This window comes from Charadrius vociferus, unplaced genomic scaffold, assembly GCF_000708025.1.
Source record: "Charadrius vociferus isolate BGI_N301 unplaced genomic scaffold, ASM70802v2 scaffold50, whole genome shotgun sequence".
Classification (NCBI taxonomy): Eukaryota; Metazoa; Chordata; class Aves; order Charadriiformes; family Charadriidae; genus Charadrius; species Charadrius vociferus.
Window position 1 is genome coordinate 1,764,026 of NW_009646445.1, and position 17,955 is coordinate 1,781,980.

At 42.8% G+C, this 17,955-nt stretch overlaps 1 protein-coding gene across 2 annotated transcripts in view; it reads right to left on the bottom strand.

The window, feature by feature from the left end:
- The window catches only part of DPF3 (D4, zinc and double PHD fingers, family 3), a 93,484-nt gene that overhangs the window by 33,824 nt on the left and 41,705 nt on the right, over positions 1–17,955 (bottom strand). For both annotated transcript variants that reach the window (XM_009882250.1, XM_009882258.1), the window contains exon 6: positions 8,592–8,726. In XM_009882250.1, the coding sequence (XP_009880552.1) occupies positions 8,592–8,726 (135 nt within the window). The remainder of the gene's footprint in view (positions 1–8,591; positions 8,727–17,955) is intronic.

Consider the following 17,955-nt stretch of genomic DNA (forward strand, 5'->3'; position numbering starts at 1 on the left):
AAGCAATCACTAGGGACTAATGTGTTGCTGCTTTTCAACTGAGACATAGTAATTAACTAGGTATCCACTTTTTTTTTAATCACAAAGCAGAAGGTGCTATCTTAAGCCAGATGATAGCTCAGCTAATGAAAAGTAACTTGCTAGCAGTGAGCTCAATCATTTGGACTGGGTGACTACAACCAAGGATTTTGCCTAAAAAACATTAACTCAGAATCAGAAACTGTTTCAAAGCAAAGCCTTGAAACCAGCCATGGTCTTGTCCTAACTTACTCAAAACTCCTCTGATTTTCTTTTACATTACAAACTGCAACAACAGATCAAAAGCTCTGAAGAGCTTTGAGGAATACTGCCTGAGCTAAGGTGTGCTCATAGGAGGTACATTTAAACCAGTGCCTCTTGTCATTTCACCTCAGTGTCACTTTCTAGTTTCATCAAAGGCACTGCCTTCATATACATTTGCCCCAAAATAAATAGAGTACACAGTTTTTTAAAATACTTGTAAAAATGGATTAAGGAGGGACACAGAAAGATCTGCACAGTTCAAATGATAGTTTCTCTGTACCTGAAAGCTGATACACGTGAAGAATCTGAGACTGAGAATGAAGTCAGTATTTCCAAATAACTTTGGTATGTGCTTATAATGAAATATATTTTTTCTTCTTAGCCTAATCAAGTTAATTTCAAACTATACCAAGCTAAGCAGAATAAAGACCTACTTAAACTATGGTACCATCATTCACAGGAGTCTTCTGGCAGAAGAAGTACTGTAAATTAAATAAATTCTGTAGTATATCACACAGTAACTTTGCTCTGTAGACAAAACCTAAAAAGCTAAACAAATTGACTGAGTTTATATCTTTAAAATAACTTCTGTGCCTTCTTGATTTTGAAGGCAGGGTCTCTAAACAGAGTTCTAGCTTCCCTTCTCCCCTCCACAAGTAATCAAAAAACTTGGAAGTTATCTTCCTCATGGTTTCAGTTTAATAATAAAAGAAAGCTGCTTCTAGAGAAATAACATCAAGAAATTAGGATTTTTCTTTTCTGCATCATCTCCTGGAGTCACATGACTCAATAAGAATCTCAGTTTTCTAGCTCACATGGCTGCAGAGAACATCTTGAATAGAAGGCAAGTTCAGAAGAGGCAATTCTTGTTCCTGTTTTCTAATCAGAAAACTCAAAATACAGATATTTTAAATAGCTTTCATTCAAAATGTGACCCTTAAATACATACAGACAAAACCCCAATAAATAGAACCTTGTAGTTTTTCAATTTTCTAATTTCTAAGGGAAGTTATTTTGATAATTTCAATCACCATCTTTAAAAACTTGCAGCTGGAACCAGTGCTTAAAAGAAAAACTGATTTCTCTGTTCCTTGGTACCAAATCACAGTCACGTGATATTTCTTCAGCCTATAGGTAATACAGCATAATACTTAACCATGGTTTAAGCTGGGCATCTAGGTCTGGTAGCATTTTATCCCTATTTTTTAATCATATCTACTCTACTGTAAAGGCAGTGGAGACTGAGGAGTAGAGTGTGTGACTTGCTGTCAGGGTGGGGGGCTGTCCATCATTTATTTAAACGATTACAGTGAATTGGCTACAGTCAGACATATATGTGCTCCCAAAGGGATTTTTCCTAGTGTGTTTTGTCCAGCTCTTACCTGTTTCTTCTGGGCTTGATCCAAAACCAATAAAGTCCACTGGAGGTTTTCAATTCAATTCGAAAGGCTTTGCATCAGGCCATTTACTCTGTTTGCAACAAAAATTTGCAGAGCACAATAGAGACCACGGGAACCTGCGTGTAGGCCTGAATCCAGTCAATGCACTTTGCGATGGAGGAAAAGGGGTGGGTTGGCCTTTTTCTTTTTTTTCAAATCTACAAGACTCTTTGTATGAGACAGGGGCCCGGTTTTCCTTCCTGACACCTCCCTCTTTCTCGCTGTCGAAGCTCAAGTCCGACATTTGGCCGCCTGCGCAGCAGAACACCAGCCAAGAGCCTGAGCCTGCGCTCGCCAAAGCCCCTTGGAGGACTCGATGACATATAATCCCAACCTATAGCCTAAGTGACCCCATGTGCCTTCCCTCGCCCCCCCTCTCCCCGCGCTCATCCCTGGCAGGCCTGGCCCATCTCCATGGCGACCAGCATGCCCAGCAGGGGCTGCCTCTGGCCTTGCCACCTGTTATTGCTTCATCTCTTGAGCATAAGGAATTGCAGCCTGTCCCCCCCCTTCATTTCGCTGCTCAAAATGCATCAGTGGAGGATAGGCAGGCTCGTGCAAGACATTACAATGTGATAATTAAATTTTTTAAAGTGGCTTTAAGGAGAAGGCAAGAGAAAAGCGTCACTTGGACTGTGGGTTTTGTTGGAGGAAGAGGAGGGACATGCCTGGCTGGGCAGGCATCCACCTCTGCCCCCGTCATTGCTGGGGTGTAATGAGCAATGGTGGGGGTCCAGGAAGAGTGTTTTGGGGGTGCTTCTGCGCTCAGGGCTAGACCTGCCCTGGAAAGGAACAATAAAAGAAAAACATGCATATAACCCATGGTGTGGCAAGGAACAGGCCAAGTACAGCTGAAGTGCATTGAAGGCTCTGGCTCTCTCACATGCGCCAGCCAGGCAGAGGTGTGCACAGTCGCTTCTGCGGCCTCCTCGCCAGTGAATTAAGTGCAGGGTTTTTTTCATTGCGGTTTTCCAGGAAAAAATGTAAATCAAACTGAATGAGAGGAAATGGCCGGTCTCTCTGGGCATGTTTACTCTGTCGTTAGCAGCAGAGATAAGCATGTTGGCTAACCCCTAACAGGGAAGTGTTGGGGCACTTGATACAGAGACCCTCCGGCGGGCTGTAAGCACAGCTGAGGTTGGTGGCGACACGTCTGTGCCTGTGTGGCACAGTATTCACCCGAATACGCTCTGAACTTGGGCGTAGCACTGGGAAATGGCTGCTGTTCTGTTCCCAGAGCCAAGCTAATCAGCCTGTGCAGCCCAATGGGCCTTCACTAGCTCCGGCTGCCCAGGCTGCGCTCCCCCACGCAGCACGGGCATGCCCTTTGCTGGCAGCCAGAGAAGCGGGCTGTGCTATTGAGAGAGCAAGCCACCCGCCCAAAGTATTGCCAGTTCTCCCTAGTAACTGGATTTTACCTCCTCTTTGAGTGAGTTGGTGCTGTGGGGACAGAAGCAGCTTTGCACAGTTTTTAGCAACTCTGACAAGTTCCTACATAGCCCAAGTGGTGCTATGAGAAGGAGGTACGTCTGTAGGAGTCAGAGGAAGCCTCTGAATGTGGGGAAAGGAAGAACATTTGATCATGTCTTTTACAGGAATCAATATGGCCCTTAAGTTGAACAGCTAATGGATGAGCTGGGACTTAGGCAGTGGAAGGTACAGTTAGGAAAATACAGCATCAGCTGATCAGATCTTGTAGATTTGGGGAGTCAGCTTTCCTGCACCGTAAGGCAGCACTTCGTAGAAATGTCTGTGCACATCTTATAGTCTTCTGCGGGAACACCGAAAGCATGGGCCAAAATCCTGCCGCTCACAGTAAATCATTGTAACTGTCTAGTGCCTCATGACAATAAACAGTAGGAGATACAGAATAGGAAGGCAGACAAAAAAGTCTGACATATTAAGATACAGATTTCCTGATTTTGAGTTGTACTTCTCCTGAGACTTGGCCTCTGGCCACTGAAATGCATCATTCCCATCAGCTCAGGGAAATCAAGGAGGGATTATAGTGCCGAATATACAGCCCTGTCCAGCAGCATCCCCAGTATGCAGATAAGAATGGCCAGTGTCGTGAAATGGGTCTCTGTGACATGTTGTAGGCTTTGGATCTGGAAATCACTCAGTGGAGACGTGTGAGAAGGCAGAGCACCTAAGTCCAAATTCAGTCAAAACTTTTGGATTTTCAATAACTAATTAGTCAAATTGGAAATGTTTTCCCATAAACTACGGAGAAGCACTAGGTACTTCTTTTCAATGAGAGTTGGGCATTGACACCAACATTTCAGGTCCTGGCCCAGCAGTATATATATATCTTAAAATAAAACAAACTACCAAAAAAAACCCCATAACTCCAAACAAAACAACAAAAAGTCCCCTATGGGTCCCTGTACATAGGAGACAAGTTTGGGATTTTCCACTATTCCAAAACGCTAAACAACTGGTCTATTTTTTTCCTCAGCACCCCAAAACACAGTCACAAAAGTCTGAGAAATTTACAGCTGTGAACAGGGTTTGAGTGGAAATCATTATGCAGTTCCAACCTCTGCAATCACTACTATTTCTTTTAATATTCTGACTCTTTTTCCTTATGAAAACAAGCTCTGGAAAAGAAAAAAACCAAACAGATTAAACTAATGAGAAGTCAACTCAAGGTAATGTACATATTTTCACTGAAAAGGCACCTGCTGCAGGGTATCTTGTCACAAGGTGGGCATTGATGCATCCTTGCATTCAGAAGTAGCTCCCATCATGGCCCCAGCGAGGATCAGCACTGAGGCAGGGAAAAGTAGGCCTGATGTAGCTTTTCAAATTGATGCTGCTTGTGGAGAGGAACAAACAGCTCGCCTCCAACTGAGGGGCTGACTCTCGTCATTTATTCATGGCCAGCCCCCTGCCTGGATGGAAATAAAAATGTTTCAAAGATGACTGTGTGGGGGAGCTGGAGGACAGCTTGGAGGCACACTGAGGTTAGCACATTAATTTTTTATCTCTGGAGACTGGGTATCCAATTATGCTTAGAGTACACAAACAACTTTGGCTGGTCTCTCCAGTAGAGATTTATCCACATCATAAAATCTGCAACGGAACTGGGCACAACAGACTGATGCCATGAATTAACGTACACAGGTGGGTTTGCAGGTCAGATGCACAAGCTAGCACAGTGACAGGAGGGTCCAGGACTTCATTCTCGTTAACTATGTGTATTGCAGGACGGACCAACCTGCATGCGGCAGCTAGGCCAGCGACAGCCTGCACAATGTGCTTTATTTAGGATTGTCATTGGCCAAAGTGCTTGTGGGCATAAGATCTGTTCAGTTGCTGTTTACTGCACAGCTGCCTGTAACCAACATTTCGCACAGCAAAATGCCACTGAAAACTCTTCTCCTTTAAAGGAGAGGAAGTTTTTCTCCATGTAGACACACTATCCTATTCTCCCAGGAATTAAGGAAGACCATTTATATTAGTACACTCATTCACACACACTTTTCAATAGATAGAAGTCTAATGTAGTTCCTATATCAGAAGTGTCTCAAAATTTGTGAGCACCAGCTGCCCCCAGAGCTGGCCTGTACCCATGGAGTGAGATGGAATAAAACAGCAGGTGTTTTGTGGCAGGCTTGGATGCGCCCTGAGCTCACAAATCTCACGGTCTCAGTGCCAACATGTGGAGGAAAAGCCAGCAGAAAAAAAGGCTGAGAATGGTGTGGGATCATTTCTTTTTATCGGTGGAGTTGGGGAAGGGGAGAGTTGACTTTTTTAAGGGTTTTCTTTAACTTCCTTTTCACAGTTCCACGCTCAGCTAAAAAAATCAGAGGCTAGGTCAAAAATATATGTGTGTGTAGGCAGAGGCAAGACCAGGCACTGAGGAAGGGCTATTTATCTGAGTCAAAGGGCTAGATAAGACATATAAACAAAGCAACTAAAGCTCAAACAAAGCACAGGCTAAGATGTTTTAGGAAAGGCAAAGGCCAGAGAAGACTGTTGAACTATCTTCCATGTTGCAAAGTGTAATCTATAGGTGAGGAAGAAGGACAGAAGGAGAGAGAGATGTAAATAAACAAACCTTCTACACAGTCAAGGACAGTGAGATGTGTCAAGGAGGCGAGTCTTGGGGTTTGGGCCAGTCCCTCTTCTTTGATACACATCTGTTCAGTGACTCTCAGTTTCAGGTAGGTTCCTCCTATCTATGTCTCTTTTCCAGTCCCTGGATAATTTACTGAACTACCCAAATTGGTCTGTGCACGAGGAGAAGAGTAAAGATAAAGGGGACTGGGCGTGCAGAAAGTCAAGAGGCCATCAGCTCTTGAGCTGGCACCAGCCAGGGCATCAATAGCTGAATCCTGCAGAAGCCTTGCTCCAGAAAGCTCCCTCCTGCACCAGCATGGCTGCTGTTACCACAGGCACTGCAAGGAGCGGAGGCTGCAGAGGAGCTTCGAGTACAAAGGAAGGAAGTTCATACTGCAGCCACCCACCTGAACTTTGCTGACCCAGTGCTCACCTCCCACAGCACAGCAAATTCCAAACGGCTGGTTTGAATTTGCCTTGCCTTTTCTAAATCAGGCTGCTCATATCTCTCCGACACACTGCTAAGCAAATAACCAGGCCCTGCTCTATACCATATCTCTGGTCCTCCTGTTCAGTAGGTTGCGGATTAGCTGTTTGGATTAACATCCCCCCTGCCTTCCCTCCCTCCCCCCCACCCCCCAAGCCCATGCAGAGAGGATTCTTGAAGCCTGAGCCCTGCGACACTGCAGACCTGTCAAATCTAATTCATAACACATGCCTAGCAATTCTTAGGGGAGAGGAAGGATCTGATGCCCTGGCTCTCCACCATCCCCCTGTACAAAGGGACCATTTAATGACTGCACATTAGCAATGTGGACAATTAGCATTCACATGGAAGATAAATGGCAGCATAAATTAAATATCGCCAAGTGAAAGAGCAAAGATGCAAGATCTGAGCTCAAGGCTGTAAACAAACAAACAGGCAAAAAGGAACAAACAGCCACTGCGACAGCTACGCCATTTGGGAGAGTTACCTTCCGGCGTCTGGGACTTTCCCCAGGGGTGATCTTCACATTCGCATGGCTGTTGCCCGTACCGCACTGGCTTCTGGCTGGTTGTTAAGTAGATTCGTTCTGCTCAGGAATCTGGAGCTCAGAGTGGTTTACCCCACTGACTCTAAACTTCTGCCTCTTTGGGGATCTGTGCATCAGCAGCTTCCCTCTACCACATGAATCACACAGGAGCTCTGGGGCAACACAAGCCCAAGCAGCTGCCGCTCTACCCTTTCCCAGAAATGCACCTTTATTTTACAGGCCAAGGCTGGCTGCTCCTAACCTTACCACATTTCCAGCTCTTCTTCTTGCTAACTTCTATCATTTCCTAAGCATCAGAAACATAAGGACTGAGACTGCCCTTGGCCTCCATGACAAGCTGAAGGGCAGGGGACGCTACCCTTCTTTGGGCATCTGTGCAAGGCCATTATCAATATTAATTCAATACAGATTTGCAATATGCCTCTCAGATATGCAACTATTACTGACTACTGCAAGCACAGAAAAAAAAAAAAAATCTCAAACCCAGAGATTATGTAAATACTAGGTAAACAAAAGCTACTGGCTGAACACTGACATTCTCCAGCCTGCCCAAGCAGTTGCTCATAGTGCATTGACAGCTCAAGTTTATCAACAGCTGGAGGAGTCAAAATTACTTTTGCTGTGAACCTACAAAACATGTGAATAACTAAAAGGTAGAGCATAAAAGTGACAGATACATAGGGACTGCCAAATGGGATCACACTAAACGGCCCTTCAAGCTCAGACAGTGGCTAGTAGCAGATGCTTTGGAGGAAGGAAACCCCCTCCCACACCTCCCTGGGGACAATTATCAATTATCCTGCTTAGAAAGAAAATGTTTTCTTACTTCCATATTTCTTCCAGTTCTTCTTAATGTCTTAGAAAGTGTTTGCCTGGATATTTTCCCCCATAAGCATTTTATTGCTTTGTCCACATTGCTCATTACTTTGAACTAAAATGACACAGTTCACACAGTGATCTGAAAGGACTTTTTGAAAGTGAACAAAGCTATCTACACAAATCCCAAGGTGAAAGCAAACATCACATAGTATTGCAAACTGGAAAACTGAGAAACAGGGGCTTAGAAACTTGCAAAAATCAGTAATAAAACAGTCTCCTTGACTCCCAGTTCTGTGCCTAAGAAGCAGAGGAAGGACAGAGCCACCTGGACCAGTAAGATTTCTTCCAGCCCTGTACCAGTGTAGGGAATCTAAGCACATAATTCTTCTATCCTCTCATGTTCCAGCTCTCCTCCTTGCAGATCAGTACTGATGCTTTTTCATAGATTTTCCCAAAGTGTAACAAAGAAGGGGTTTTTGGTAAAGTTGAGGGTAAGCTGTTTGGGAAGGAGATGTAGGGATAAGGGGGACAGGCGCTGTGAATTTCATACCTAAAAAATGGAGACATGGATAAATGTCTCTCATTCAAAGCAAAAACAACGGTAGCCCCCCCAAACTACTGGATGCATATTTCCTTGACATCCCTGCTAACAGCCACTGGGAGGCTGCTTGATGATGGGCAGGTTGGGCATCTCTTCTTTTCCCCCCTCTCCTTGCCACCTCCTCCCCACAGGAGCAGTAATGGAAAAGTGACTTGCTGCAGAGATAATGCTGGGTTTGAAATGAATTTCTGACTAGCTGAGCCAGCACCCGAGTGAGCTGCGGTTGATTAGCTCCAAGCATCCAGGTCCCAATCACTCACAATGGAGCCAGGCAATCACACCAGCCTCCATAAGGCAAAGACAGGGTAGGCAACATCCCTGAAAAGGATCTCAAAGGCAAAGGGAAAATACTACTCACATTTGTGGTTTTCAAAAAAGAAGAGCGGGTCTCCTGCTCACGGGCTTCATCACCCTCTTCGCTGGCGAGGTGGGTGTGAGCGTAGTGGTAGCTCAGCCCAGGCCTGTTCTTGTAACGCTTGCCACAGACTGGGAGGAAAGGAGATATGAGGGAGGGGAAGAGAGAATGGAAACATCAGTGTGATCTGCAACAATGGCAGCATCCTCTCACATAACGCTCCATTCTCCCCCGACAGCGGCACCACACACTCCATGCACCTGCCCAAAACTCTTCCAACCAACGCTGGTGAGATGTGACAGAACGGCAGCCCTGCAGCCGCAGGTCCCCAAACAAGCTTTCTTCCCACCGTGCTGCCAGCAGTCCTTCCTACAGGCCCAGGGAAATGCACATTCAGTCTCTGCAGCTCATATAGCCCTAATCCTCTCTGCTAAGATTACTAACAAGATTGCACATAAAATTAAGTGAAATGCCAGTTCTGATGTGGGTGCCACACAATGCACAGCAATGGGAACTCGACTGAGAAGAAAGGACATTATTTTCTTCATTACTGATCTCCAAGAAAAGGAAAGAGTATTATATCTTGTTTTTTTTAAAAAAAAGCTTTCTGTAAAAGGGTAATAAGTAGCTTTATTCGCAGATTCCTAGTCAAGACAAGGAGATGGAAATCATCCACGGTTTCTTCCTAGAAGAATGTGTAGCACTGATACTTATTTGCCCAGGCAAACTTCATATTCAGCATCCCAATAAATAATACAACACGTGACAGAGAATCCTCCTTCTGAACTTCTGCTTATTTTAGGACTAAGGCAACAGATATTAAGAACTGGACCAAACAATTCAGGGTGACGAAAGGTCTACATTTGCACAGTGAGCTCACTACAAGGGCAAGCTTCATCATAAGATTCATTACATATGAATTCAGCTTCTATGAAGTTTTTAATTCATGTTATTGTCTCTAAAAGTTATCTCTTTTCATCTTCAAAGCAGTCTCTGAATGTCCATTTTCTTTTATACACCTATTTCAGCTACCAAATACAATTTTAAAAGATTAGGAAACAAAGGTAAAGAAGCTTAGTGCGCTTCCTGCAAATTTTTATTCCCAGCCACATTTTCAGTCACTTTATTAGCTTCATTAACCTCAAAGATTTCACACAGGAATAAATGTCATGCCCAGTAGTCTGTCCTGCATAGCTTGCTTAGGAAGGCAAAGTGGTGCCAGGAGAACAGAACCCAGCAGTCTCTAGATCTCTGTCTTGTTTTTAGACCCCTTGAAAAAATGTCCAAGGGGGAAGTCACCATCCACTCCAAAAAACTTCACTCAGCCCTGATACTGAAAATGTATCCTGCAATGTACATAGACACTTACTTCGCATTCCCCAGACACCTGAATCTGGAAATGTCATAAGGCTCCACAAATCAAAAAAATAATAATAAAAAAAAAAGACCCACCCCAATTATTCATTTACATATAAGTAAAACTTCCATTATTATACTTTTCTGCTACTATTCACAAAAAGCCAATTGATGGTCCACATTCTGGAACAGATGATAGAAAATTGTAAATCAAAGCCTAGCATGATAACATATTTGATTCTCCACCTCTTCCAGCTGATTTACACACTCCCTCGAGGAAAATACTTTGCCTCATTAGAAACATTTACAACAACCTCATGATATGAAGAAGATGAATGATCTGGAATATTAGATAGTTTTACCCCAGTTTTCTCCATTCTGCAAGGAGATGATCACACAGTCAACATAACAGGACAAAAGCTTTTCCAAATGTAATGTCTCCTTAGCCGCAGATTTTTTTAAGTCTTTGAATGCCCTTGATTTAGAAATGAGAACTCCTGCAGGAGGGAGGGAGGAAAGCTGGGGAGAAATAAAATGCCCAGATACATACGCACATCCGTTCTTTGAAGTATCTGCCCTCATTTCCTATGTAAACCTAACTCTATTTGCCAGACATTTTGAACAACTAGACTTCTGTTAGATGCAACCTCTCCACAAAACGCCAGTTGGGTCTCCCTTCTTCTAGTACCAGCCATGTATTCTTCTAATGCATTCTGGAGAGGGAAACTACTCCTCCTCCTCTGTGGTCCCACAGAGCAAAGGAGATGGAGTGGAAGAGACACTGACAGAGTCAAACAACATATCCGCAGCCCTGTATAACTTTGTCTTCACTTTTTGAATAATGGAAAAAAGTGTAACACAAAAGTAATCATCAAACTGGAGGGAGCTACAAAATGCTCTCTATTTAAATTATCTTAGAAAGATAACCCCCGCTAATAACACAAATGTTACAGCATTTCTTAGAATGGAGAGAGAGATTTACATTTCTAGCAGATTATTTAAGTATCAGTTCAAGTATCCTACTCTATTCCTCTTACTTGTGTGTGTTTGAAGATGAAAGTTAATAAATAGTTCTTCTTCTATGAACTACTGACACTGCTCGAAAACTTAAATTATTTTCAGAGCACTATCAGGTGATCAGTGCTTTACTGACAAAGGAGGAGGCGCTTGGACTTAATAGCTGCGTGACACATACTGTCCAACTCTATCTTGCTCTTATACAGATTGATCCTGCATTAATGCTAACCTAGCTGCAAAAACAGATAAGCTCTAAAACCCAGTCCTATTTACCTATTCAAGGGAGTTTTAAATTCAAAACAAAAAAAACCCCCAGAAATTCTACCAGATTTTATTTCATTCAGCTCTACCTGAAAACGCACCCACAATTCTAGCTCTACTATTGTTACCTTACAAAAGCACCATGTCCTTGAATATAGGTCTCATGCATCTTTCTCCCTCAATGAACAAAAGGAAACTTGCATTCCCTGCAGAAAGTCCCAAGGCTGCGGCCTTGCCTCCATTCCCTACAGGATCCTGCAGGGATTTTACCAGCAGAGTTTAGGATGGCATAGCAAACCAGATGGGTCTGCAGACTTGCCCTTCTCCAGCAAAAAAGTATCAGCTCTCCAGGGAAAACGAGCACATATCAATATAAGCAGCGGCAGTAGTAAATCTGCAGCTGAGCTCCACCCACTGCCAAAACTCTTTCAGATGGCCTTCACAGGGTGGCAGCAAGCTAAGACAGGCCTAGCTAAAAAGGCATTTGGAGGACTCTATAACCAGAGCTGAGGCAAAGAAGCTCTGTTTACATAGTCCCAGCAGATCCTTTGTAGGACCAAAGATTTGCAGCTTCCAGCAGCTTTTTTTATTTGGTGTCTAGACTCTTCCACCTTTCAAATTCATGTTCTGTCATGGAAAAAGTCCGAAGTGATGCCATGAGTTGAAACTGCAGAGATTTTCTATTCCCCAAGCAAATTAGACTTTTTCAGGGGGAAAAGGGTGTCATGGTATTAGTCAGGCAAAACAACCATTGGCTTCAGTGAGACTTTGTTAGAATAAAAGCTAAGTCAAAACTTCATGGTTTCTCCAACAGATTGAATCTTCCTGAATTCACCCTAATCTCTTATTTTCCAGATAGAGCACATGTTATTAATCTACCATATCACTGTGCTAAGAAGTAGTTTCTATAAAAGGGCGATCGTTAATAAACACTTAGCTCTTATATAACTCTTCCACTGCAAGACTGGCTTTTCAAACATTAATTAATCTTCCTCCACTTCCTAAGCTGGAAACACTATTCTCATTTCACTTCTGAAAGAAGAGAACCACAGAGGGGTTAAGTGACTTGCCCACACAGTCATCTTTTGTCATTACCCGGATTGGAATTCATGAGTTCCAGCATCCAGACCAGTGCTCACACCACATCTTTCTCATTCTCCGAGCTGACAAAAGCATAATGAGAACTGGTTCCCCCAGTCTGAAATGTGCACTGGTGATTACGTTAACACTATGCAGCTCACACATAGCAAGTGAGAGCGCGCCTTTCATAAACTTTGCCAGGTGGCCTTGCCTTTCTTTCAGCAGCTTTGACTTTTTTTGTCTTTAATTTTCCTTGCTGGATAGGCTCATCATCCTTGCATGTGGTAGATTTCATCCTGAATCTCAACACTGGGAAGTTGACTTGATCTTTAATTAGGTAGCCGAGCCCAACGAAAACAGCAGGAGTTTGAAGAACGTAACCCACTCCAATTCCTCCTGCATTCAAAGGAATTATTTTGCTATAACCTGATGTGAATGCTATCTTAGGAACAATCCAGGTAAGTAAGCAGTAATACAGCAGTGCAGATCAAAGGCCACAAATGGGGAAGAGGGGGAGATTTTATTAGGCTACCAGACACTCTCCTATGACGAACCTTACTTTCCTTCCAATTTGAAGACTGAAACGAAGACGTTACACAACTGCGCTATGGGAGAAAAACATAATTTGCAGACAGTTTAATCACAGGCACTGAGTATTTCATAAAAGAGAGCTCTGTTCTAAGTTCTGGCCTGTAACAGCCTGCAACTCTTTGGATACGCAAATTCTCACTCTGTTTACGTTTCTCAATGAGTAAAATTAATATAGAATACTTCCCTTGCTTTAAGAGGGGATTTGAAATCTATGACTTAAAAGACTTCCTCATCAAATATTTAATGGCTATGTTGCTGTCATTTTGAAATTGTTACACATTTGGTCCTTGGCAGACTGTGAGCTATGTTCCAGCCAGCTCTCCACATACATTTTGCACAATCTGTCACCAGTATGAGACAGAAGGAAATAATCCATATTTTTAGTGGAAAAACGAAATTGGGAAAGCACGTGATATTTTTGTTGTTGTCACTGAATCTTGCTCCTTTCATTGTCTTTCTTTGCTCTTCTCCTTTGCCTCCTGTTCTTTCTTCTAAGCTGGGCTGTGTCAAATGCTACATCTTAAGTTAACTGCTGGCAGGCAGTCATTCCTCAAAGTTATCTTCCTGTCCCACCATTCACTCCACTCCAAAAAAAACATTCCTTGTTTTGCACTGGTTTGGTAATATAATCTCCCGTGTTACAGTTACGTCCACACTCAGGCACATCTAGAGATCACAAATGCTAACAGTGTGTTTTCACCTCCACCGATGGAAAGGCATTACGTTTGTCCCTCTTTGATCAGTACTGTCATGCTATACACAGAATCACGGAATCACAGAATGTTACGGGTTGGAAGGGACCTTCGAAGATCATCTAGTCCAACCTTCCTGCATACAACTCTAGTATTAGAGCAGCTGTTTAGTAACCCATTTCATAGGAGATTTTCTGTAGGTAGTAAATAGTCTTTGTTTCAGTGCCCCCAGAGGACAAGTCCCAGAATCTACCTGCTGTCTTAAGATCATAGAAACTTTGAATTTCAGTGCAAAACATGCATGGGTCAACAATATCTGTGTCCATATTTCAATAAATGAATTGTTAGCAGGAGCAAAGGAGAAAACAGGTAGCCTATATGAGTAGAAAACCTTCAACTATCAGAGTCAACTCTGTTCTCCTCTGACCATGTGCTATACTCCAGACCTGTGTTATTCAATTATTTTTTTTAAAGTGTCCCTGCCTCTTTAATCTCGGCTTTTCTACCAATAATGTACTCAATGAATGCCAAGTATGGCAGTCATGGTGGGAGAATTGTTTGTTGGGTTCATCTGAACAATCATCTTATTCTAGATCTTATTGCTTATTAACTACTTAGGGATTCACTAGGAAGGATAATACCAAGAGATGATTTAGGGCTTAAACTGCTAATAGTTTAAAGGGAAGCTAAAGTCATGATGGAGATTTATGACAAGCATGTAAAAACATAATGCTATCATCAAAGTATTTTCAGGTCGGCTTTTCATTGTGATATTTAACACAAGGTCTGTCCTAAGAAGCAGCAGTTAGTAGTGTTGTACTCATTCAAAGTATCTGTAAGAATTAAGACAACAGATTAAGTCTCAGAGAACTGGTAAAAGTCAAGCTAAATCATGATGTATCTTGTAGGACTTTTGTATTCCAGCAAACCTTCCAGCGAATCAGTGAGATGTTTGTTAAAATGAGTATGACAGGATCAGGTCCATTTCAAGGAGATGAGAAAGAAGGCAGGTGAAGTTCACAAGGTAATTAATTACTAGAGCCGTCACTTTGTGAAAGAATAGGCCTCAAGGAATTGCATTTGGCAAGTCATGCTAGAACCATATAACATTTACTGGGATTTTCTAAGGAAACTAAAAGAAAGACATCCTCAATACCCATTGAAAGTCAGTAGAATCTGTTCATCTTCAATGACTTAAACCACCTGAAGACTCCAGCCTTTTGTTGGCAGAACCTAAAATACATTTAGTGGAGAAAGGGAATGGGGATGAAAAAAATTAACTTCAAAACAATGAAATTTCAATACCCTGCTGGATGATGAACTTGCAGAAAAAGCAGGAGGGTGTTTCAAGCTATAGTGATTTGGATGTAGGGTCAAGCATTTTTAGAAACAAAACCATGTTCTGAATAATTAGAAGTAGTTCAAAGTCAGGTTCAAAGTCTCCACTTAGGGACCAAGCCTTATATGATCTGTAGGCACAATACAAGCAGATAGCCACTTAGTGGGATATTCAGGGAAAACAGTTTAGGAGCCTACCACCAGTTGAAATCCATGAAAATTAGGAGCCTATTTTTTTTTTTTGGAAAACTTCACAAGGCACCTTTCTGCATCTTCAAGCCCCTGGAAAAGTCCATCTGGGGCCCAATGCTTGCCTCTGGTTTTATCATTAATTTGGAGGGTGGAATAGAAAGTGAAAGAATCAAGCATGCATAGAACTGATTGTTGGCAGAAATAATGGCATAATAATAAAACTATATCATATGAGCTTCATTAATCCAAGAATTCTTTCAAACAGTAGCGTAATTAGTAAATATTAATATGACATCTAGTATAAATAAATAAAACACAGTATAAACAGGACAAAGCAGTATACTGAGGAAACTAAGGATGATAGATAATCTGCCTGAGTAGAAACAGGTTGAACAGGGAAGGAACAAGAAGCTATAGCAAGTGCTATATTAAATGTGAATTCACGTGGTGGACAAGGATGAAAACTCCTTTGCCACTGAAACATGACACAGCACTGGAGAGGAATGTCTTGCATTGAAAAAGGGTTTACTAAAAAACCTATTAGGTCAGCCATCTCTATACCTCTCATAGATATATAACAGAGCAAGTTGCTTAAATCCAAGTTCTATATGTAAATGTAAGTTACATGTAAATGTATCAACGATTCATCTTCTGAACTGCTTCTATCCTCAGAACAGCACATTCTTAGTTCTGGCCAATGCTACTTAAATAAGACCTTCTTGAGATTTTTCAGAGAAAAGAAACAAGCTTAGTAAAAGAGCTGAAGACAACATAGCTGAAAGAAGCTCTAGTAACTGTTTACAGACATAGAAAGAAGACATTGTTATCCACCAAGACCAGAGCAAGAACTGCTGGTCTTAGACTGCAGCAGAGAAAATTCAGGTTAAATAACTAGAGAAACCTGAAAATTAAGTTTTTGACAAAAGAATCAGCTTCTACAAAACACTACAGGATCAGTGTCTCTGGGTACATGCAAGGGTGCATTAGTCACTGATCCAACAGAGATCATAGGAAGTTTTCAGTCAACTCTCATTTTCCACAAGGAATGGATCTGAATGCATATCTCACCCTCAGAGGGACTGTCAGTAAAGGATATGATACAAACATAAGTTGTTATGCTAAAATAGCAGTTCATACAGGAATAAAACTAAAAGGCAACAAAGACATGTTGGTAAAAGGAAAAGAAAGAAACAAGTTCTTTTAGAGATGGGCACGGGAAATCTTCCATAGAGGGACAGAAAAGAAAGGTGGAAGTATATATGTAGTAAGTCTCTGTGGGAATATGAGAAGAATGAAAGCAGACAAATGAGGATGGACAGCAGCAAAGTCAATAACTTGTAAAGATTCAGCACAGACTAACCGCTCTGGCTAAAGGAAGTAGACACCTGGAGTCATGAAGCTCAGGTGCTACAACTGATTGCAGCTTTTAAAACAGAATACAAGTTCCAGATAAAACTTCAGAGGAGAATTTAAAAAAAAAAAAAAAGTAAATAATATATAATAAACAACATGAAAATACTAGAATGATTTTTAAGAAGACTGCTGTGATAGAACTGATAGGTTCCCCAGCTGATCATTTGACAACGACATGACATCAATTCTTATCACATACATAGGTATTCATACATTCATTCACTCTGTCCCTCCTTTAAAAAGCATACGCCCAGTTTATCCAGCTGGTGGACCATCTTCCACTTCTCTTGCTTGACATTCATTATAGGCTTTGCTCCTCAAGCTCTACTTTTCACTATCCTTTAAGGCACTTGCTCTATCTCCTTGCCAGGTATTCAAGCCACGTTTGGGTGAACTGGCTTACAGATAGAGCTCAGAGGGTTGTGGTTAGTGGTGTAGAGTCTAGTTGGAGGTTAGTAACAAGTGGTGTCCCTCAGGGGTCAGTACTGGGCCCAGTTTTGTTCAACATATTCATCAATGATCTGGATGAAGGGATAGAGTGTACCATCAGCGAGTTTGCTGATGACACAAAACTGGGAGGAGTGGCTGACACGCCGGAAGGCTGTGCTGCCTTACAGCGTGACCTCGCCAGGCTGGAGAGTTGGGCAGAAAGAAACCTTATGAAGTTCAACAAGGGTAAGTGTAGGGTACTGCACCTGGGGAGGAATAACCCCATGCACCAGTACAGGTTGGGGGCTGACCTCCTGGAGAGCAGCTCTGTGGAGAGGGACCTGGGAGTCCTGGTGGACAACAGGATGACCAGGAGCCAGCAATGTGCCCTGGGGGCCAAGAAGGCGAATGGCATCCTGGGGAGCATCAAGCAGAGTGTGGCCAGCAGGTCGAGGGAGGTCATCCTCCCCCTCTACTCTGCCCTGGTGAGACCGCATCTGGAGTACTGTGTCCAGTTCTGGGCTCCCCAGTTCAAGAAAGACAGGGAACTGCTGGGGAGGGTCCAGCAAAGGGCAACAAAGATGATTAGGGGACTGGAGCCCCTTTCTTATGAGGAAAGGCTGAGGGACTTGGGTCTCTTTAGTCTAGAGAAAAGAAGAATGAGGGGGGATCTTATTAATACATACAAATACTTAACGGGAGGATGCCAGGGGGATGGGAGCAGTCTTTTTTCAGTGGCGCCCAGTGATAGGACGAGGGGGAATGGGCATAAACTTGAACATAGGAAGTTCCATCTTAACATGAGAAGGAACTTCTTTACTTTGAGGGTAGTGGAGCACTGGAACAGGCTGCCCAGAGAGGTGGGGGAGGCTCCCACTCTGGAGACATTCAAAACCCGCCTGGACGCTGTCCTGAGTAACGTGCTGTAGGTGACCCTGCTCTGGCAGGAGGGTTGGACTAGATGATCTCCAAAGGTCCCTTCCAACCCTAA